This window comes from Otolemur garnettii, unplaced genomic scaffold (genome assembly GCF_000181295.1).
Source record: "Otolemur garnettii isolate 467f Iridium unplaced genomic scaffold, OtoGar3 scaffold00116, whole genome shotgun sequence".
Classification (NCBI taxonomy): Eukaryota; Metazoa; Chordata; class Mammalia; order Primates; family Galagidae; genus Otolemur; species Otolemur garnettii.
In genome coordinates this window covers 2,284,306-2,306,964 of record NW_003852511.1, presented here as the reverse complement: position 1 = coordinate 2,306,964, position 22,659 = coordinate 2,284,306, and the positions used below count along the sequence as shown (strand labels likewise).

The 22,659-nt window shown below is 39.5% G+C and overlaps 1 protein-coding gene across 1 annotated transcript in view; it reads left to right on the top strand.

Moving 5' to 3' along the window:
* PCNX2 (pecanex homolog 2) overlaps positions 1-22,659 on the top strand; it is a 340,225-nt gene that overhangs the window by 151,815 nt on the left and 165,751 nt on the right. The window contains exons 19-20 of the mRNA XM_003797465.1: positions 11,020-11,112; positions 12,110-12,260. Of these exons, the coding sequence (XP_003797513.1) occupies positions 11,020-11,112; positions 12,110-12,260 (244 nt within the window). The remainder of the gene's footprint in view (positions 1-11,019; positions 11,113-12,109; positions 12,261-22,659) is intronic.

The following is a 22,659-nucleotide window of genomic DNA, read 5'->3' as shown; positions in this document are numbered from 1 at the left end:
GAGGGGGAAGGTGGGAGAGGGAGAAGTCAGGAGGGAGAGGGAGAAGGGGGAGAGGGGGAAGGTGGGAGAGGAAGAGAGAAGGGGGGAGAGGGAGGAAGAGGGAGAAGGGGGAGAGGGAAAAGGAAGGAGAGGGAGAGGAAGAGAGAAGGCAGGAGAGGGAGAAGACATTATGTGGGGCTTTTCCCTTCGTGGCATCATGGCAAGCTAAATTCTCACAAGCAAGCTGTCTGCGGGTTAAAACTAAAATTTCTGAATAACCTACACAAGAAATTATTCATAAATGTTATAAACCCCTGACAAATTACGTCATTATCAGGTAAAAATTTAAGTGAACAGGGGAACCTGGAGAAAGGAGGGCAGGAAGCTTCTTTTGCCCCCGAGTATCTCCTCAACCCTGGAACCTTGATCCTTGGTTTTCAGTCCTAAACAGAAATGAAAGCCCAGGCCTGCCAAAGTAGGGTGTCAATGCCAGGTCAGTGGTCGTTAGGCTGGGACACAGAGGGGTCACACTCTGAGACTGAGGATGAACCGTAAGAGTCAGCACTGTCGTCTGCACGCCAGGGAGACGCAGGCAGACACACTTCAGTGTGAGCCGAACAGCAAGAGAATCCTGGAGAATCTGTAACTGTTCTTGTATTTGCATCTAAGTCCAAACAACTGGGTAGACCCAGACCCCTTATTTTATACCTTCACGTGGTCCCTAACTGGAAATTCCTTGTAGCAGAAACAGACATATATCCTCCCTAGAGATTCTCTCATCCTAGGCCTCCAAGTGTTCCCCAAACCAATTTTTCAATGAAAGTAAAATGAGTAACTTATGATATAAAGTTTTAAAACTACGTAAGAAAATAAGGAACCAGCAGAAACAGGTCTGTAGTTACTTCAGATATTGGAAGAATCAGACACATATTTTTGAAATAGCTGTAACTACTAAGTTGAAAGAAGTAAAAGACATACTTTAAAATGTAGAGACAATAGGAAAAATTTTAAATGATACATCATGTTTGAAAGAGAGCCAAATGGAATTCTCTAAGCAAACAAGCAAAGCAACTGAAGTAAACCTACAGAGGATAGACACCTGTGGAGAGAGAATCAGTGAGCTGAGAGAGAAGAACGTTCCCAGAACGCACACTGAATGATGAGATTGTGAGTGATAATCACAAGCAGGATAAATTAAAGAATCCACGTCAGACAAACTGTAGTAGGGCGCAGCATGCCAAGGACGCAGACCACCTTAAAGCAGTAAATACAGGGAGCAGGTTGCAGTCAAATGAAGGACAGACTGAAAGCCCCTGATCAGGAGTAATCATGGAAGCCAGAAGACTGAACGCTTTGTAAAGAAAGTAACTGCCAGTCTAGAATCAGTGAAAATATCTTTCAAGGATGAGGCAACATAAAATGTTTTAGAAAAAGAGACCCTCAGTAAATGTAGTTCTGAAGGATATGTATCTTTAGAACGTGATCTCAAGTGGAAGTTCTGATACGCAAGAATGAACTCACAGAAAAGAAAGTGGCAGGCGTGTTGGTAAATCTAAACACACGTTAACTGCATGAAGCCACAGTCAGAGGGTATGGTTGGCCTCATAAACATAAGGTATGACTACAATAACATACAAGTTTGGACAGGAGGAAGAAAGGGCTCTGTGAGAAGAATACAGATGCAGGTTGAGTATTTCTAATCCCCAAATCCAAAATCTGAAACATTTTGAGTGCCAGGAAAGAAGGGAGCATTTCAGATCAGGGATGCTCTGGCTATGGTAGGTCTGCATGTCGGGAAGTTCAGGGCAGCTGCTAAAGGAATAGAAAGAGCATGCGGCTTCCAGCCCCGCACAGAGGACAAAGGAGAAGCTGTTCATTGAGTACCAAATAGAGCTGGACCCCTGTGTCACACTGTGCTAGTCATCAACTGCAGGTGGATAATGTACTAAATATGAAAAAGCAAGATCTAAAAGCACTTACAGGCATAATAGAAAAAGCTATCTTATCATATCAGGGTAGGAAAGAATGAAAGGCAATAGAACAATTCAAATTCACTGAAATCATGACCTTCATTTATATTTTAAATCATACAGAAAAAAAGACTTAAAAAACAAGTCATGGAATAGAAAATAATTTTAAAAATATGCATAGCTGATATAGCTGTAGGGTCTAGAATCTAGATGCTATGAAATTAATAAATGAATTAAATTTAATGAAACATAAGTTAATTAGAAAACCAGATAATCTCCATTGCAAATGGGCAGAAGACTTACAGATACACTTCACAAGTGAAGTAATATAAGTGGCAATAAACATGGATACATGGGCAACCTCATTAATAATCAGAAAACTCCAAATTAAAACCACACTGAATGACTATTTCAAAACTACCGGACTGACAAAACATGAAAGTAAAAAGTCCTCGCAATACTAAGTGTTGACAAAAACGTAGAGCAAGGGAACTGTTGTGTATTGCTGGCAGGAGTGTAAATTAGCATGAAAGTGCTTGGTAGTAGGCAGATAAATATATGACGTTTCCTTGGTAACTTTAACAACTGCAGCCAGCAATTCTGCTCCTACATATTCCCGCTAAGGCACTGGAAATTCCAGTAGAATGAGTTACAATGGGGCTGTCTGGAAAGTATCCAGCCTTCACTAACACTACTTTTCATATTATGTGGAATATGAAAAGAACTTATAGAACTTTATATGCAATGGCATAGGTAACTTTTATTTTTTTATTTTTTTATCGAATGGTAACTATGTACACTAATGCACTTCTGGGGTACAGCGTAGGGTTTTCACATGCAATCCAAAATCCTTCCATCAAACTGATCAACACAGGCATAGGTAACGTTTAGCCACATAATGTGGAGAAAAGGAAGCACAACACACACAAAACTGCAGACATATGATGCATCTACTGGGTAAAAATAAGCAAAACTGAACCACTTACAACTGCATGCCTAAGAATGAAATCATTTCTTTCTTTTTTTTTCTTTTTTTTTTTTTTGAGACAGAGCCTCAAGCTGTCCCCCTGGGTAGAGTGCTGTGGCTTCTGCTCACAGCCACCTCCAACTCCTGGGCTCAAGCGAGTCTCCTGCCTCCGCCTCCCAAGTAGCTGGGACCACAGGCGCCCGCCACAACGCCTGGCTATTTTTTGGTTGCAGCCGTCATTGTTTGGCGGGTCCAGGCTGGGGATTCGAACCCGCCACCTTAGGTGTATGTGGCTGGCGCCTTAGCCACTTGTGCCACAGGCACCGAGCCAAATCATTTTTTTCTTTAAGCAAGAAAATGATTTTCACCCGGGGGCTGGATAATTGATAGGAACTTCCAAGGAGGGAAAGCAGGGCTTTTGAGCAGGGAGCCACATATAAGCGACTTCTAGGGTGCTGGGAATGTTAGATGTCCTGAACCAGTTGATGGTTACAGGGGCGTTCACTTTATAATTATTATTTAAATTGTACATATTTATGCACCTTTCTGCATATCTGCTTCACATTTTAAAAAAATGTAGAAGAAAATTTCAGAAAAGGATAGGAAATAAGATCATTTATCCAAATTCTAGAGGTAACGATTTTCTAAGCTTGAAATCCATGAAATAAATAACATGCACAACAAACACACACAAGTTAGATTTAAGTACATAAAAACTTTAAACTTCTATATGTAAAAAAAGCAATAAGATAAAAGTTTAACTAAATTTGGTAAAGAATTTGTTGCAAATTTGGCAAAAATTTAGTATCTTTCTTATTCCAACAACCCTTAAAATTTGATTTTTAAAACTCTGTAAATTATATATATTTCATTAATATATAATTATGTAAATATATAGGTATATATCTGAGCCCCAAACTGAAACCATTGGGAATTTTATATATTCTCCTTAGGAACAAATTATCTAGTAAGTAAATGTATGAAATACATACTTTTCTTATAAACTAAGAAATGCAAATTAAAATAAGATTTTTTTTTTTTTTTTACGTCCACTCCAATAGCACAGGAAAAATTAATGATTGTGCCACTTGGGACAAAATGGGTTCTCTTGGACATTGTTTGTGTTTGTGTAAATTATTACAGTCATACATTGAAAAATGTTTATAACTTATGATAATGTAAGCCTATTTGTTAGAGTTTTTCTAAAGAATTAATTCAAAATAGGAAAAATGTTTTAGGTGTATAAAGATAATAATTTCAGCATAATTCATCACAGAAAATAATATAAAGCAACCTAATACTAGCAGTCAAGGGATAGTTGTACTATGCCTCATTAAATTTCTTTCACTAACTTATGTTTTGAGCGGCCACTATGGCACTGTCTGTGTCTATATGTGTTTGTTTATATGTGTGGCATCACAAGACTCAGCCAAATGATTAGACTAAGCCTATACAATTTTTATTTAGCATATATATAATGTTATAAAAGAAAATACTGTTGAAAAGTAGAAAAGTATATGTGCACTAATATTAGACATTTATAAAATATATGTAGAAATATACTCATAATGATAATCGCTAGAGCCATGGTTTAACATTCATAGGCCAAAATACTGGCTTAGAAAACCCAAAGATGTTAACACTGTTAGTGTCAGGCTGTAGAGAGTTTCTCCTTTCTTTTCTATGTTCTAAAGTGTTGCAGTGTTAATATGTTATTCTATAAGGAAAATTAATTAATAATAAAATTGCAGAGATCTTCTAAATTTTCATTTTGTTTCAATCTTTTAGCATATTCCCTTTTGCACTAATTTTTGTAAAATCTACCACTGTACAATTCACTTTTAAGACTTGGGTTATTTATTAAGAGGTAACAGATTCTAAAACTCTTGTATAAATAATGGAAATAATTTAATAGGGTCACAGAATTTTTAACCTTCAGGTGTGTGAAGGAAGATGGCTCTCCCAGCAATTTTTTTGCATCCAAAAAATAAAACTAAAACAAAATACACCTGAAAAAATTCACACATATTAATATTTCATAGAAAGAGATATATGGCTCAGTACCTGTAGCACCGTGGTTATGGTGCCAGCCATATACACCAAGACTGGCAGGTTTGAACCTGGCCTAGGACAGCTAAACGACAATGACAAATGCAACAAAAAATAGCTGGGCGTTGTGGTGGGCCCCTGTAGTCCCAGCTACTTGAGAGGCTGAGGCAAGAGAATCACATGAGCCCAGGAGTTTGAGGTTGCTGTGAGCTGTGACACCACCGCACTCTACCAAGGGTGACATAGTGAGACTCTGTCTCAAAAAAAAAAAGTAGAGATATAATTTATATTTAAGTGGGCAAAAAGTTATTTAAAAAGAAAACTAATCAAAATGACAGGCTTTTTAGAGTGTTAAAGGCTGCTTCCACAGGACAGAGAAGTAATTTCTGAGGTATTGATGTCTTACATATTCTTTTTAAAAACATTATTTTTATTTTTTAAATAAATGTTATTGCATATATTTAAAGTTTACCAGATGATGTTATAGAATACAACATAGTAAAATGATAGTAAAATGCTTACTATAGTCCACCTGTCATCTCACGTGGTCACTATTTTTATTGTTTATTTTTGTGATGGGGCAGCTGAAGTCTACTCATTTGGTGGGAGTCCCACATGCAGTATGTCTGTTGACTACAGTTCTCATGTTGTACATTAGATCTCTGGAATGGTTCATCCTTGTATCTATTACTTTGTAATCTCTAACCTACATCTTCCCATTTTCACCCTCCCAACCCCCATGGTGACTATTGTTTTATTCTTTATATGTTAGACTTTTTTTTTGAGACTCCACATACACGTGAGATCGTGCAGTATTTGCCTTGCTATACCTGGCCTGCTTCACTCAGCATGTCCTCCAGTATCAGACTTGTTGTATATGGCAGGGTTTCCTTTCATGTGGCTGAATACCATTACTCCGTGTAGATGTACCACATTTTCTTGATCCATTCATCCATTGACAGACGCTTAGGTTGCTCCCATATCTTGGCTATTGAGAACAGTGCTGTGATACAGGGTAAAGGGCAGGTATCTTTACAGGATCGTGATTTCATTGCCTTTTGGTTTATGCTCAGAAGAGGGATTGGTAGGTCATATGGTAGTTCTAATTTGAATTTCTCTGAGAATCTCCTTACTCTTTCCATGATGGCTACATCAATCTCTGTTTCCACTAAAAATTTTTATTTTTAAGGGTAAATATTTTGGGGCAGAATAATATCTGCTTTGTGGTGGCTTTAGGGAAAGAGGGAACTTTTTATTTTGCTGAGATTACTTTCAGCAATATTAAGAGAGTGGTCGAGTTTCACTAATTAACATCAAGGGTAAAAAACTCAGTAATGACCATTGGCCCTCTGTGTATCCCCTCTGGTGAAAGGTCTGTTCAGAACTGCCCACATGCAGCTGGGGATGGCGGGGCTGGGGCAGTTGTTTGACATTTTAATACTGAGTTATAAATTTCCTTTTTTTTTATATATAAATTTCTTTATGTATTACAGGTAAAAGTCTTTTAGTACGTATATGTTTTGCAAATAATATTTTTTTCAATCTTTGCCTTGCCTTTTCATTTTTATTAGTATCTTTGGAAGCAAGATTTTAAAATTTTCATGATGTTCATTTTATTATTTTTTTTCTTTTACAGTTCAAACTTCAGGAGTGCACAAATCTTTTCTAAGCTCAAGGTCACTGAGCTTTCCTCTTACGGGGTTTCTTTGAGCAGTTTAAGAGTTTGCATATTGAATTAATTTCTGTAGATGACGGGTCAAGGCATTTCTGTTGTTGCTCCAGTTGCTCCAGCCTACCTTTACCCTTTCTCTCACTAGAGATTTGTTATTTCACCTCTGTGCTTGGACTGCAACTCAATTGACCATCATCTGTTTGGCCTATTCTGGACTCTTTATCCTTTCCCGTTGATCTAGATGTGTTTTTTATGCCAATGACATCAATACCATGATTATTACGATCAGCCTTGAAACCAGGCACTGTATGTCCTCCAAGGTTGTTTTAACTATTCTAGGTCCATTGCATTTTCGTATGTATTTTTTAATTGGCCTCTTAATTTGTTTTAAAAAATCTACCAGAATTTTGATTAGGATTGCATTGAATCTATAAGTTGGTTTTGTGAGAATTGACTTCTTAATAATATTGAATATTCAAATCCACAAATGCAATGTATCTCTCTAATCATTTATTTTGTTTTTCTCAGTGATTTTTTTGTAGTTTTCAATAAATAGGGCTTGCATAAATTTTTTTTTTCAAATTTATCCCGAAGTGTTTTTTTTTTTTGATGCTTTTATAAATGGTATTTTTAAATTAAAAGTTCATAAGAACATCATCCACCAGAAAAGGCAAATTAAAACCACAGTTGGATACTGCTCCACCAGGGTTTCTCAGCCTCGGCACTGCTGAGTTTGAGCCTGACAATATTTTGTTTGCAGGCACTGCCCTGTGCTTAGTAGCATGTTCAGCTGTGTTCCTTGTTTCTACCCCCCAGATGCCAGTATTACTCTCCCCCCCAAATTGTAACAACCAAAAATGTCTCCAGATATTGAAAAATGTGGCCTGGGAGGAAAAATTGCCCCTGGTTGAGGAGCACTGGACGCACAACCACTAGTCTGGTTATAGTGAAAATGACCGTGGGGCCCCTGGCACGCACACAGACTCCTCTGGAGATCAGAACGTGCTTACAACTACTTTGGAAAGTGGTTTGAAAGTTTCCTTTATTTTCCTTTTTTATTGATGCATAAAATAATGGTACATATTTATGGGAGTACAGTGTGATGTTTCAACATAAATATACATTGTGTGATGATCAAATCATGGTATTTGTTATTTCCCCGTGTTGAAAGCACTCTAAATCTGCTCTTTTCTGGCTATTTTGAAATATACAATAAGTTATCTTATCTCTGTGCCTGGATTACTTCTCTTAACATAATGTCCTCCAGGTTTATCAATGTTACAGCAAATGACAGGATTTCATTTGTTATGGCTGAATAGTACTCCATTGTGTACATGTGCCGTGTGTTTTTAACCATTCATCTGTCAATAGACACATAGTTAACTACATATCCTGTCTGTTATGAGTACAGCTGCGTTAAATATGGGAATAAGTATCTCTTTAACATGGTGATTTCACTTCCTTTGGATATATGCCCAGGAGAGGGACTATTGGATCATAGGGCAGATCTATTTTTAAATTTTTAGGAAATCTCATGCTTTTTTCCATAATGACTATACCATTACACATTCCCACCAACACTGTATAAGGGTTCCCTTTTTAAAAATATCCATGCCAGCATTTGTTATTCTTTATCTTTTTGATATTAGCCATTCTGATTGGGGTGAGGTGATATCTCATTGTGGTTGTGATTTTCATTTCTCTGATGATTAGTGATGTTGAACATTTTTTTATGTACCCCTTGGCCATTTGTATGTCTTCTTCTGAGAAATGTCTATTCAAGTCCTTTGCGCATTTTTGCATTGGATTCTGACAATTTCTTGAAAACTTAAGCCTAAACTTACCACATAACTCAGCCATTTTGCTCCTAGGTATTTACACAGGAGAAAAGAAAGCATGTGTCCAGAGACATATCCAGGAATATTTCTAGAAGCTTTACTTGAAATGTTCCCAGACTGGGAACAAACTCATATGTCTATTCACATGTAAATAGATAAACACACTGTTGCATATCCACCCTGGGGAGCACCATCCAGCGGTGAAAAGGAACGAAGTGTTATGCAGACAGTAACGTGGTGAGTTTCAGAGTAACTACAGTGACTGAAAGGAAGAAGCCGGTCAGAAGGAGGACCCACTGTGTGGTTACACTTACATAACATTGTAGAGAATGAAATCAAGCTATAACGATGGCGCAGATCAGTGGTTCCTGGGGAAACAGACCGATTAGGCAATGACAGCAAAGGGAAGTTTGGAGCATGGTGGGTCTGCTGCTCCTCTTAACTATGGTGATAAGTTTATGGGAAGATGCGTGTAGCATGTGTGTATATATGTGTGTGTGTAAAGTCATCAGGTTGTACACTTTAAATATGTGTGGCCTTTTAGTGCATCAGTTGACCTCAATAAAGCTATTTAAAAAGAATAATACAAGAAAGAAATGGGCGGAAGCGAACATTTTAGTAAATAGTAAAATGCAATCAATGTAACCTGGTCCTTTGTTCCCTCAATGAACCCCCAACAATAATTTTTTAAAAATGGCACCTGTGGCTCACTGGATAGAGTGCTGGCCCCATATACTGAGGGTGGCGGGTTTGAACCCATTCCCGGCCAGCTAAAACAGCAGTGACAACTGCAACAAAAAATAGTCGGGCATTGTGGTGGGCACCTGTAGTCCCAGCTACTCAGGAGGCAAAGGCAAGAGAATCACCAAGAGTTGGAGGTTGCTGTGAGCTGTGACGCCATGGCACTCTACCAAGGGCAACATGGTGAGACTCTGTCACACACAGAAAAAAGACTGTGTAATGGTTTGTATTTACAAGGGATACTTATGACACTGATGAAAATCAGAGTGGAGTTCCCATATGTCATCCAGTTGTGAAAAAAATTATGAGTAACTCAAGCTCATTCTCACATCTGCTTTAAGAAACTTAGAAATGCAAACTCCACCCTCCCCACCCCTGCTGGGGAGGGGTGGTCCCCTTAGACAAGGGTGGTCAGTTAATTAAAAATGACACTTAATTTTAAATGAGAATATTTGGGAAAATATTTATCTTCCTTTTGGATAAACATTCAGTAATTTCCGAATAATATAAAACCATGCCAATGAAAAATAGGAAAGAAAAATTAACATTCCCCACAGCTTAAATTTGTGGTGAATTACAGAATGTTCCTCCGGTAGGGCTGGCCTTTTTAAAGTGTTTGGAATGAAAGGTGATGCCTGAATTTTGGCCATAGTAAATTTTTGGTGAATATCTATGATCACAAAAATTTTATAAATTCAGAATGAAGTTCCCATTGATTTTTCTCTGCTCTCTTAGCATTACTAAGTATAAGGCTGAGATTCTGCCTTTATCACTACTTCTTCCTATTAGCGAGCAGCAGCATGACTCGTAAGGAACTCTATGTTTTAATTTAAAAAATAAGAAATGAAAAAAATGAGGGAGGTAGGGGAAAATGGAGGGGTGGCTTTTCTATAATTTTATGGCAGATAACATTCAAAAAAGGGGAATAATTCTTTCTCAGAATGAGAAAGGGAGGCACACATACTGATAGTGTCAGAGTTTTCAAGTAACAGTGTGATACCTTAGGATGATCCATAATTGTGTACAATGACTAATCTGCCTGTACAGAAAGAAAAGAATTGATGGGCCCTTAGGCCCCTCCCTTTTAGATCCGTGAGCTGCAGTCTTGTTCCCTGTTAGAGCTCACAGGCCATTCTCCATGTACCTCCTGAATAGCATTCTCAGCTCTAACTTTTCTTTGCTCTCCCCAGCCCGGGCTCCTACTACAATTTTGTATGGCAGAAAAATATTAGAAAGTTACTGAACACTTCATTTTCTGCATAGAATGTGTACACTAATGAATATGTGCGTTTATTTATATAATTTGGAAATGGTCTTTACTTGATCTGACTTATGAATTAAAATGTAAAACCCAGTCTGGTCCACAGCAAGAAGAAAAGTATCAGAGGTCTCTGTTTGGTTTACCCAGGCTCTGTGGCATGTTAAAATCCAAGCCACCCTAAAGCCAAATAGAGATGATTGCCATTCTCTCGTCCTTTATCAGCCCTTTAAGTTCAGGCTCAGGTCCCTTTGGGGAGCTCTCTGGGCATCTTTATCTAATCTGGGTCTGTAGAAAAAAACCTCTTGCCTCTTATACATGCAGGGAAACTTTCTTAACCTTTTCATGGTTAGCACGTGTGTGCTGACCTTGCAGAGTGCCCTAGTCTTCTGTGAACAGCCATCTGAGGTGTGCTGCCAGGGAGTGTCAGGCAGTCCATGGGCCGAGAGAGCAGTCTACCCGGGGGCAGGTCTGGTCACCTGGTCACTGGACTGGCTGCAAGAAACAAAGCAGAGTGGACTTCACTGCTGGCTCTCTCTTTCCAGAAGGACATGTTGAAGTCTGATCTCCTCGTCTGCGCGGTCGCCGCTGTCCTCTCGTTTGCAGTCAGTGCCAGCACTGTGTTTCTGTCATTACGAGTACGTACCCGCTCAGCTCTTCCCGTGTCCTTACTCTCCCTCGGCAACAAAGCTGCTGTGATGCCTCAGGGTATTGCAAGACCGTTGAGGGGGAAGAAGGAAACAAAATGCCCCTTGAGAGGTTTGAGGAATATATCCACGTGCTGTGAAGAGTTGTGTTCCCGATTTGATTTAGTCCACAGCACAGATGGGTTTCCGTGGGTCTCCCCGTCCCCCTTTCTGCCGTCTGGTGAGTTGTTTCGTTTGCACGAGTGATAGGACATCTGGTGTAATCCGCTGTGAGGGCAGTTAGTAGTGCAAGACACCGCTGGTGCCTGAGTAAGAAGAGAGGTGTGTTACTGTATCCCGGGTGGGACAGAGGCCATGGAGCCAAAAGGATTACTGGAACACAAGTTTCATTTAGAAGAACAGAGTGGAGAGCTCTAGATGGGATTTCTGGCTTGTGGTTTTACAGACAGTTGCTGTCTCTATGACAAAATATTGTACATTTGCAACTCCCCTTTCCATGAAGAAATGTCTGTTAGCTACATTTGCTATTCTCCACCTCTCCTTATAAAACATATATATATAATAATGTATGCAGTGGGCAGAATTCTCTTGGCCTCTGTACTTCTGCAGGCTGGTTCTCTATGCTCACCCTAGTGGTTCCCAGCACATGAACCAGTCTCTAGAGCAGGGGTCCTCAAACTTTTTAAACAGGGGGCCAGTTCACTGGAGGGCCGGACTATAACCCTGGGATGAGTTGGCTGCTAAGCGGGACAGGCAGCGGAGGCAAAAACACCCGGCAGGCCGGATAAATGTCCTAGGTGGGCTGCGTGTGGCCCGCGGGCCATAGTTTGAGGACACCTGCTCTAGAGGACTGAAACAAGAGTTGAGTCTGGCTATCTGTTCTTTGGGAGGAACAAGGAGGAAGACAGTGGTGTCCTGTATTATCCCTGTGCATCCCTCCCCACGTCCTCTAGGCTAACTAGTGAGATTCTGCCCATTTCCATTGCAGCCGTTCCTCAGCATTGTGCTGTTTGCCCTGGCGGGCTCCGTGGGCTTCGTGGCACATTACATACTCCCTCAGCTCCGCAAGCATCATCCCTGGATGTGGATCTCACACCCCATCCTCAAGAACAAGGAGTATCATCAGCGGGAACTGAGAGGTCAGTAAGATGCCACTCTATAAAAACAAAAGCAAGTCACGCCTGCAATCCAGCACTTGGGAGGCCGGGGCAGGTGGATTGCCTGAGCTCACGGGTTCTCAACCAACCTGAGCCAGAGCGAGACTGTCTCTAAAAAATATCCAGACGTTGTGGCGGGCGCCTGTAGTCCCAGCTACTCAGGAGCTTGAGGCAAGGGAATCGCTTGAGCCCAAGAGTTAGAGGTTGCTGTGAGCTATGATGCCATGGCATTCAATCAAGGGTGACAAAGTGAGACTCTGTCTCAAAAATAAATAAATTAAATTAAATTAAATAAATAAATAAAAGCAAGAAAGCAGAGGCAGACATACTATAACCCAGAGTATACAACATGTGAATGTCCTTTGTGCCAAAAAACTGCACACTGATGCATGGAAAATGGTACCTTATGTTAATTTACCACAATAAAAAAAAAGAGAATGTGTACCTTGGAATGCATATGTTCCTGGAACAAGAAAGTTGAGTAGGGTGAACTAGGAGTATGTCATATAATGATATGAATTGGTTATTGGTATCATAGAAATGATTAACTTGTATCATTCATGCTTGAAGATTGTGCTGCTCCAGCTCATGCTGGCTGAGGTCTAAGGAATACGTCACTGGACTTCTTCATAAATGCTGGGACAGAGCAGAGGCTACCATGTTCGGGCATTTTCTTTAACTTCTTTGCTCACCTGGACATACACCTGTAACTCCACTTGATCGACTTCCTGTGGTTGTCTCTGGCCATGATCGCATCATAGCTTGGTTATTGGGACAATTCCAGAGCTTTAGATGAGAAATAGATTTCTCCTAGATAAAAAGTCTTGTGGGAATTTTCCTGCTAAGTCTTCCCTTGCTTTGCTATTCCTTGCTCTGTGCTTGAATAGATGGGAGAAGGACTGATTTATCCCCATTTTCAGACCCATTGAAGATTGCTGGTCGCAGATTATAGCTATGCTGTCCTGTGTGCCACGGCTGCAAGAACTGAACCTCCTCGGTTGTTAAGCAAGTTACCTAGTTGTCTCCACGTCCAGGCACAAAGGTGGGGGTGGAGGGCACCAAGGTTTGCTGACTGGAAGGAATGTACTAGACTCAGCCAGGCACAGGGAAAGGGGGGAAGTAATTAAGAAAATGAAGATGCAGAAGAGCCACGGGTGCTGTCGGAACAGTGAGCGTTTCTTCAGGGAGCATCTGTTGGTTGTGAGGGGCTGACTTAATTCAAAATAGGCAAAGCAGGAAAACTGTGGCTTGTTTAGTGGGGAAATATGGCCTCATGGGCCTGCAGCCAGCACGGGGCTTAGAAGTGCAGGAAGGTAGCTCAGATGGCTCTGCCCATGGAGACCTACTGTTCTCATCTATAAAAAGAGGGGCCTGCCTTAAGGATCAGGCTGCATTTGTTTTTTAATGTTCTGTGTAATTTTAATTCCCACTTAAGGGCAAATTATTATCAGTGTTATAAAATCTGAGAAAAGATAGACACAAAATAGTTGCACTTACGGTACCCTGTACATTTTACGCCCACATGTAGATCTCTCTCCCTGCCCTAGCAGGGGCCTGCTTATGGGTTCATAGAACAGCCCCATGGAAAACCACAGTTTCCACTTCTGCAGTGTTAAGCTCACATTTCCCTTTCATTAAAAACCTTTCAAAGATGAAGTTTTGGTGAAAGTAGTGGGCTGTTTATTATTTGGACATTATTGATAAGTTAGTTGATGGAGATTTGAAGTAAAAACCTTTAACTTGGGGCTTTGCTTGTCTGTATCATTATAGCTATAGCCGTACTTGTGTCTCTGCCTAGAACCAGACATAGACCTAAGCCTGTACCAGCACCTAGACCTTGGCCTACTCCTATACCGATACCTATATCCACACGTCACCTTTACCCAAACCTTTATCCCTGTACCTATCCCATTAACTATGTCGACAGCTGTGTCCTTACCTATGCCTATATCAACACCTGTATCCATATCTTCACCTTTACTCACCTCTGCCTTTGCCGTTACCTACACCCGTATCTGTGTCTGTACCCACAGCCTCGTCTGGGTCTGTGCTCACGCCTCTGTCTGCACCCACACCTGCCTCTGTGTGCAGACCCGTGCCTGTGCCCATGCTTGCACCTGTATTTATAACTACATATTTAAATACCTGGGGGAAGGGAAAGAGAACTTGTCACACTAAAGGAAAGGAAAATGAGATGGATTGGGCTCCCCTCATTGTGGCGGTGTGGAGTGTAGAATTCAACAAGGAAAGAGATAAGAGAGGGCAGGTAACAACTGGGGGCTTTTACTGGTGTGATTGTTTTCCACTTGGAATCCAATAGAACCCCAATTAAATTAGAACCATTTACCTTTTTAAAGCCTGCATGGACTTTTTAGTACACGATTCGAGAACAAGTAAAGTGAGGTGTTTTTGTCTGATCCCCCTCTCGGAGGGCAGCTCCGGGTATCCTGTTGACACAGGCCAGGAGACGCCCACAGTCGCGCACACAGGCTCAGGCAGAGGCTGTGGGGATGTTTCTTGCTTGCCTATGCCGGCTGTTTGTAAAAAACATGAAATCTAGCCTGGAATCACAAGTTTGGCAAACTAGGCCCGTAACGATAAACAGACTTGATTTCAAAATTATGTGTGTTAGAAGGAAAATTCAAAGATGCGAAATTTAAAGTGGGGTTGTGTGAAAAGATGTAAGCCGATGTACCCATTCTAGTGCCATCCCTGCGCTGAGATTTCTTGCCTCTTCTTCTGGGCCTTCTGTGTTTTAGGGATCTCATCCTTCATTTCTTATACCAGCAACAAAACAGGCATAGAAAACTCAGGCTGGCCACACTACTTTCCACATGAAAGCTGTGCTCAAGTCCTTTTGCATATAGTAACACAGAGTATTGTCACTAGGAAACTGAGGCAGAGCAGGACTGACTAGCAGGTGTCCAGCACACCACTGCTGGGACTTACTGGCTCCAGAGCAGACATGACTAACTGGGAATACTAGAACTGGGCCAGCGGAAGACATTCCTAATCAGTTGGAACTGGCAGCTAAGATGAGGTTTCTGTGCTGTCCCTGTCTTTAGAGATCATATCATCCTATCTTACTGTTTTACACAAGGAGAAACTGAAGCCCAGCAAAGTCCAGGGATGTAACTTGGGTCCCACTGATTTTATGGCTTGTGGGTCATCTCATTCATATCCAACCTGGTCTTTCTGTTACTCATGCTAATCTCAGTCCAGGTGGGCATCTGATATACAATCTGCATGTGGCTCTCCGGCTGTGTCTGCATCATCATTACCCAGAAGAGTCGCATGACCACAGCTACAGGAGGGCATGTGAAGTCCAACATGCCATGTTCTCGTGCTAACACTATAAGGCTTTCATCCCCAGTTTAAAACAAACTCACCACAATAGATTCTGGGCATTCTTCAGGGTTCTCAAACACACCACACTCTCCCTCTGCCATTGCTTTGACTGGAGATATTGTTCCTCCTGCTTTACCAGGTGAGTACCAGGCTACTCATCCTTCAAGTCTCTGTGTAAAATTAGTCCCCCCAGGAGTCTTTCCATTACTACCCAAACCTGATGAGCTTCCCTGCTGCCCTCAAGTCTCTCTTCTGTGGCTCTCCAGCTGTAGCTACTGGTGTCAAGGGTAGACTGAGCTCCGTGTCCACCTGTGCTTGCTGGTCTTCCCTGTTACCTTGGGGCCTGGCATATAGGGATGCTCACAAGGTGTGCTCGCTAAACTGCATTTAATTTACATATCATCACTTTATCATCACATGGTATTCACTGGAACAGACTCTAAATCTGGCACGTGTGTATCCTTTTACTTTCCCTTCTGCATACTTTGAACATGTATTTCTACCTGGTAGAAGGTGGTATACATTTGATTCAGACTGTGATAGGTGGAAATCAGTATTACGACTGAAGTTGAAAGCTGCAAATTGGAACAAACAGTTTTTAGTCAATTTAGTTCTTTACCTCTGAAACTAATTTATTTAAAGTAAACTTTATCCCAGTCTAACTGCAGTGTGCTTTTTAACCAACATTTGAACTAAGAGGAGCTCAGCAGTCAAATGAATGGTGGTCATGTGGACATAACTGAGTTATATTAATGTTCCTAGTATGGAATTTCCAAGACTAAATGTTAAAGGAACACTGTAATTTTACAACAATAAAAGAAATCTATTTTTCTGAATTACAATGATGAATCTAGACAAAGGACTTCATCAGTTGACCTTCTTGTAAAACAGTAAAAAATCTAATCTGTTTGTAAGTTGTCTTATCTAAAAACTTTCCCGAGGAATTGTTTTATTTTGAAATGCAAACAAAGAGGTTGGATCACATTTTCATTTGGTCCTCCAAGGTCAAATTTCCATAATACAGTAGAACCTCTATAGGTTGGCCACCCCAGGGACTATAACAAACTGGTTAACATGTAGAGGTGGTCAGCACTGTACTGTTAGTTCAATAGGCCTAGTTCCTTATGTTGACCACCTCCTTATGTTGACTAGTTTGTTACAGTCCCTTGGGTAGTCCGCTTATAGGTCCTACTGTAATTCTGGCTTTTAAGACTTTAAGAAAAATTGAAGTGATCTGATTTCATGACTACATTTTTACCATAAAAATGAATTTTAATGGAGTTAAAAAATATTGAGACAAAGTGTAAGTACACTATTGGAGTTTACTTGTATACTTGCTTGCTCACTCAGTAAATGTTTATGAATATATTGTTCATTCATTCTGAAGATAATTATTGAGTTCCTGCATGATGCCAACCCTGTGAGCCAACAACACAGAATGACTAAGATGTGCTTTCTGTCATCAAAGAACTTCTGATCTGGTAAATAAACCTGTGGGTAGAATGGAGGAGTCATGATTGTTATACACATGGTAATGTAGGCAGGGCACTGTGCCCAGCCTGGGGGAAATACAAAGAAGTAAAAGGCTTAGACCATAAGCGAGAAGCTTACAACTAATTTTATGTTTCATTGGTTAAGCATATCCAATTGGTTGCATATGCATATAAAATGAAATTACAAAATTAAATGTGGAATTGATATTGAGTACATGGTTGAATATTTCAGTAAATATTGATTGCCTGTGTGTAGTACCGAAAAGCTTGCTGTTTACTGAAAACTTAAGCTATAATTTTTTGATACATTAGAATAAATGAATAAATGATTATATAAATTATAAAGCCCATCCATTGAAAATCTTATTTAGGCTCGGCGCCTGTGGCTTCAGTGGCTAAGGTGCCAGCCACATACACCTAAGGTGGCGGGTTCAAATCCAGCCCTGGCCCGCCAAACAACGACAGCTGTAGCCAAAAAATAGCCGGGTGTTGTGGCAGGCGCCTGTGGTCCCAGCCACCTGGGAGGCTGAGGCAGGAGACTCGCTTGAGCCCAGGAGTTGGAGGTTGCTGTGAGCTGTGATGCCACGGCATTCTACCCAGAGGGATAACTTGAGGCTCTGTCTCAAAAAAAAAAAGAAAAGAAAAGAAAATCTCATTTAAATTATAATTTGATAAAATTCACTATTATGAAACTAATTCTGAGGTGAGTTCCAAATTTGCAATTCTTACATGAGATTTACATTGCATTTTAGCAAATCTTGTCTATCATTTTTCAGAAAGACTGGTTTCACAGGTGATAGATACATTCTGAAAGATACTGCTTTTTATAATGTAGTTTTCATTTATATCAAAATAACACATAGTGTTAAAAATCAAATAGAAAAGCTGGGATGAGAGCAGTGGACCCCTGTCAACTCTACTTTATGCCACTCTTATTCCCCTGCCCAGAAGAAATTACTTCCTACATGTTAGAAATCTCTTCTGGTACTTATCGTTATTCTTCAAAGTAATGATCATATGCATGGTCTGTTACTTCTTGGTATTTTAGACTTGTTTAATCTACTGGCTTTCCATTATGAAAGATAAGGATTTATTTCTATTATTTTCCCTTATGCATCAATACTTTTCCTTTTCTCCCAAAATTATTTTAATATTTTTTGAACATATATGCAGGTTTTTATTTATTTTTACTATTAAGTCTGTATGTTATTCACTTCTGAATATAGTAGTATGCCATGATTAGATGTTTATTTAATTATTTGTTTTTATATTTGCTAGCCTCTCAATGGCTATGTAAACTGTCTCTTATTCCATTTTTCCACACAGACAAACCTGTCAGCTAATCTATTAGTGCCATCCTCCCTCCCAGGCAGCCTTCTGAAACCTCCTGCAGTTTTTCTCTCATTTCTTCTCTCTTTTGGAATAAAGTACATCCTTCAGTCACTTCAGAGAAGGGGTACTGAGAAAGAAATTTTATGAGACCTCTTCTGTCTCCAAGTGTTTTGTTTTGCTTTGCTTTTCACTTAATGGGTAGTTAGGACAGTGTAGCCTGCCAGGTTGTAAACATTTTTCTTGCAGAATTCTAACCCATTATTCCATTGTCTTCCAACTTCCAATGCTGCTGTTAAAAAGTCTGATGTCCTTTTGGCTCCCAGTCCTTTACATGTGATTAGGATTTTCTCAGCAGAAAGTTTTTGGGAATTTTAGGAGAAAATTATTATAGTGTCATGGCCCAGAGAGCAGGCTCTTGGACAAGACTGGGTGAGCTCAAATCCTGACTCTGTTACATATTAAATGCACTTATCCATCATGATTTAACTTTGTTATTGGTAATCAGGGTTTGGTTTATTAAATATTGAATTAATCAACATAAGAATTATAAAGCTTTTAGCATTGTCCTTGGCAGGCAGTAAATACTCTGTAAGTGCATCCTTCTCCTTTTCCCCAGGCTTCTGAAATTTTATCATTTTCCACCTTATTTTATGTCTCTTTTCATGCATTGTGCTAGGCAGTTGGTGATCCCTTATAATGAAAGTATATGTCTTACAGTTTTAAAAATTTGTAAATAGGTAATTAATTGAATAACCTATTTCATAAAATTTTCATAAGGCTTAATTCAAACCTCATGTAAAAAACCTGTGGAAATGTGCATGCATATACAGTGCTACTTAAAGGAATGTGTCATGGAAGGCATTGTCTGATTTCTCTTCTTTGGGTGCAAAAGGCTCATTTTTGCCATGGCTAGCAGAAGAAAAATATATTCTTTACCACCCCTTTATCACCACATTAAAAAAAGGGGGCTAGCTTGGTAGGTAGTTAGAAACTAGGAAAACTTTCCAAAGCTTCTTTAATTCAAAGTGACTAAAACAGTTTGAAGCATGAACTGTGTTAGCAGAGTAATGTTAGTCATCATGTGTTATGATGCTCATATGCATAAGTGCATTTCACATTCTAAGTGACTTAGGGCTCATCTATTAGAAAAATAGCTTGTCAGTTGGAAGCCTGCTTTGTTAATTATTCTCTCTGTTGCTATTACTTTCTGCACTTTCTCTTCTGCTCATTTTCTTCTCCTTTCTACCAAGCGCTGCTCATACTCTACCTGATCTCTTCTAGTCCAGTGGGACACTTACCTTCCTGTGTCAGTTTCTACAAGGCAGGAAATAGCAGCAGGGCATTGGCAGTGAAGCCAAGTTTACACTGCCACAGGAAAAAAGAAAAGTGAAATCTAGGCACCTCTGCTTAAAGCAGAAGATGCAGAGAGGGGCCTGGAGAAGCATGGGCCAACCCCAGCCAGCATTGGTCAGTAATGGTCAGATGCCAACCTCAGATTCCAGCAAGCCACAGAGTGTTCATCGAAGCACCTGCTGGGATTCTCCCTAAACTGCTGATAAACCTAATTTGATGTGAAAATAAAATATGTCCATTTTTCCTCAAAAAGAGGGAGAAACTCTTGAACATAAAACTGCTCAGTAGTTGGAGGAGTATTTAAAAAAAAAATTCTAACAATTAGGAAGTTTGAATTTGTCCAAGTCAAGACAAAAGAGAAAAATTTGCAAGCAGCCAGGAGTAAGTGCCAATTGACCTACAGGGGCAGATTCATCAGGGCAATAAGCAGTCATTTCAAATGAAACATTCCAAGCCAGAAGAGCATGGTCATCTACCTCTAACCTCAAACAAAACAATTTTTAGCCCTGAATTCAGTATCCTGAGAAACAAACCTTCAAAATCAATTAAGAAATCAAATCTTTTACTGATAAGCAAACATTGAGAAAATTCACCACAATAAGACCAGCTCTACAGGAAATATGTAGACCTATTCTCACACTCAACATCACACTGGACTACCACAAACCACTAATTTGTGGGTGTTTACTTTGTAGTAAGTAAAGGACAAAACCTAGCTTCCACAATGGGGCAAAGGATAAAACGAAGCAATGGACTATTCTAAGATGAACAGAATTCCACATCACTTATCAGTTCTCTCAATATATGTTAATGACTTCAATTCCCCACTGAAGAGGCAGGCTGGCCAGTGAATAAAAAAAGCACAAACTGTTCATATGCTGTCTCCAAGAACCACACTTAACCTTGAAGGACAAATTAAGACTCAGGGTAAAGGGATGGAAAATAACATTTTAGGCAAATGGAAATCAGAGGAAAAGACAGAGTTGCAATCTTATTCTCAGATACAAGTGGATCTAAAGCTGCTTAAGTTAAGAAAGACAAAGATGGTCACTTCATACTGGCCAAGGGAACAACATCACAAGAGGACATTTTAATTCTAAATATTTACACACCCAACCAAAATGCTCCCAGATTCATGAAACAGACCTTGATTGGTCTATGCAATTTGATATCCTATAACAGCATAATTGCTAAGGACTTTAATGCCCCTCTGGCAGAACTGGACAGATCCTCTAAACAGAAACTAAACAAAGATACAAGTCACTTAAATGCAATCCTAGAACAAGTGGCCTTAGTAGACATATACAGAATGCATCCGTTCTTCTTATCAACCCATGGAACATACTCCAAATTAGACCATATCCCCGCAAAACATTACTTATTCAAATAAGTAAATAAAATTGATAAACTGTTGGTCAGACTAACTAGTTATAGAAAAGTAACATCTCTAATAACTTCAATGAGAAAATGAAAAAGGATAAATAACAACAGATATCACAGAGATACAAGAGATTATCTCTGACTACTACCAGAAACTATATGCCCAGAAATTTGACAATGTGGAGGAAATGGACCAATACCTGGAATCATACCCTCTCTCTAGACATAACCAGGAAGAAATAGGTCTCTTGAATAGACCACTATTAAGCACTGAGATAAAAGAAAAAATAAAAAATTTTCCAACAAAAAAATGCCCTGGACCAGATGGCCAGAATTCTATCAAACCTATAAAGAAGAGCTTATCCCCACATTGCAGAACATTGAGAAGGAAGGAACCTTCACCAACAAGTTCTATGAAGCAAACATTACTCTGATACCAAAACCTGGAAAAGACCCAACTAAAAAGAAAACTACTGACTTATTTCACTAATGAATATAGATGCAAAAATACTCAACAAAATCTTAGCCAATAGATTACAGCTACACATTAAAAAATTATATATCACAATCAAGTAGGCCTCATCCAAGGGATAAAAGGCTAGTTTAACATGTACAAATCCATAAACCTAATTCACCACATCAATAGAAGCAAAAACAAAGACTGTATCATCCTCTCAATAGATGCAGAAAAAGCATTTGACAAAATACAGCATCCTTTTCTAACAAGAACACTTAAGAATACAGGCATAGACAGCACATTTCTTAAACAGATTGAAGTCATCTACAATAAACCCACAGCTAATATACTGAATGGAATAAAACTGAAAGCTTTTCCACTTAGAACTGGAACCAGACAAGGATGTCCTCTATCGCCACTACCATTCAACATAGTTCTGGAAATTCTAGCCAATGCAGTCAGGCAATCAAAGGATATAAAAGGCATCCAATTGGGGGCAGAGGAGGTCAAAATCTCACACTTTGCTGATGATATGATCTTATATTTAGAGAACCCCAGAGACTCAACCACAAGACTTCTAGAAGTGATCAAGAAATACAGTAATGTCTCAGGGTATAAAATCAGTGTCCACAAATCAGTAACCTTTGTTTATGCCAATAAAAGCCAAGTGAGAAGTTAATCAAAGGCACAATTCCCTTCATAGTAGCTTCAAAGAAAATGAAATACCTAGGAAAATACTGAGCAAAAGAGGTGGAGGACCTCTACAAAGAGAATTATGAAACTCTAAGAAAAGAAATAGCAGAGACACTAAGAAATGGAAGAACATACTGTGCTCTTGGCTGGGAAGAATCAACCTTGTTAAAATGTCATTACTACCCAATGCAATCTACAGATTTATTGCAATCCCCATTTAAATACCAACATTATGCTTTGAAGAACTGGAAAAAAAAAGTTCTTCATTTTGTATGGAACCAGAAAATACCCTGTATAGCCAAGACAATTTTTAGTAATAAAAACA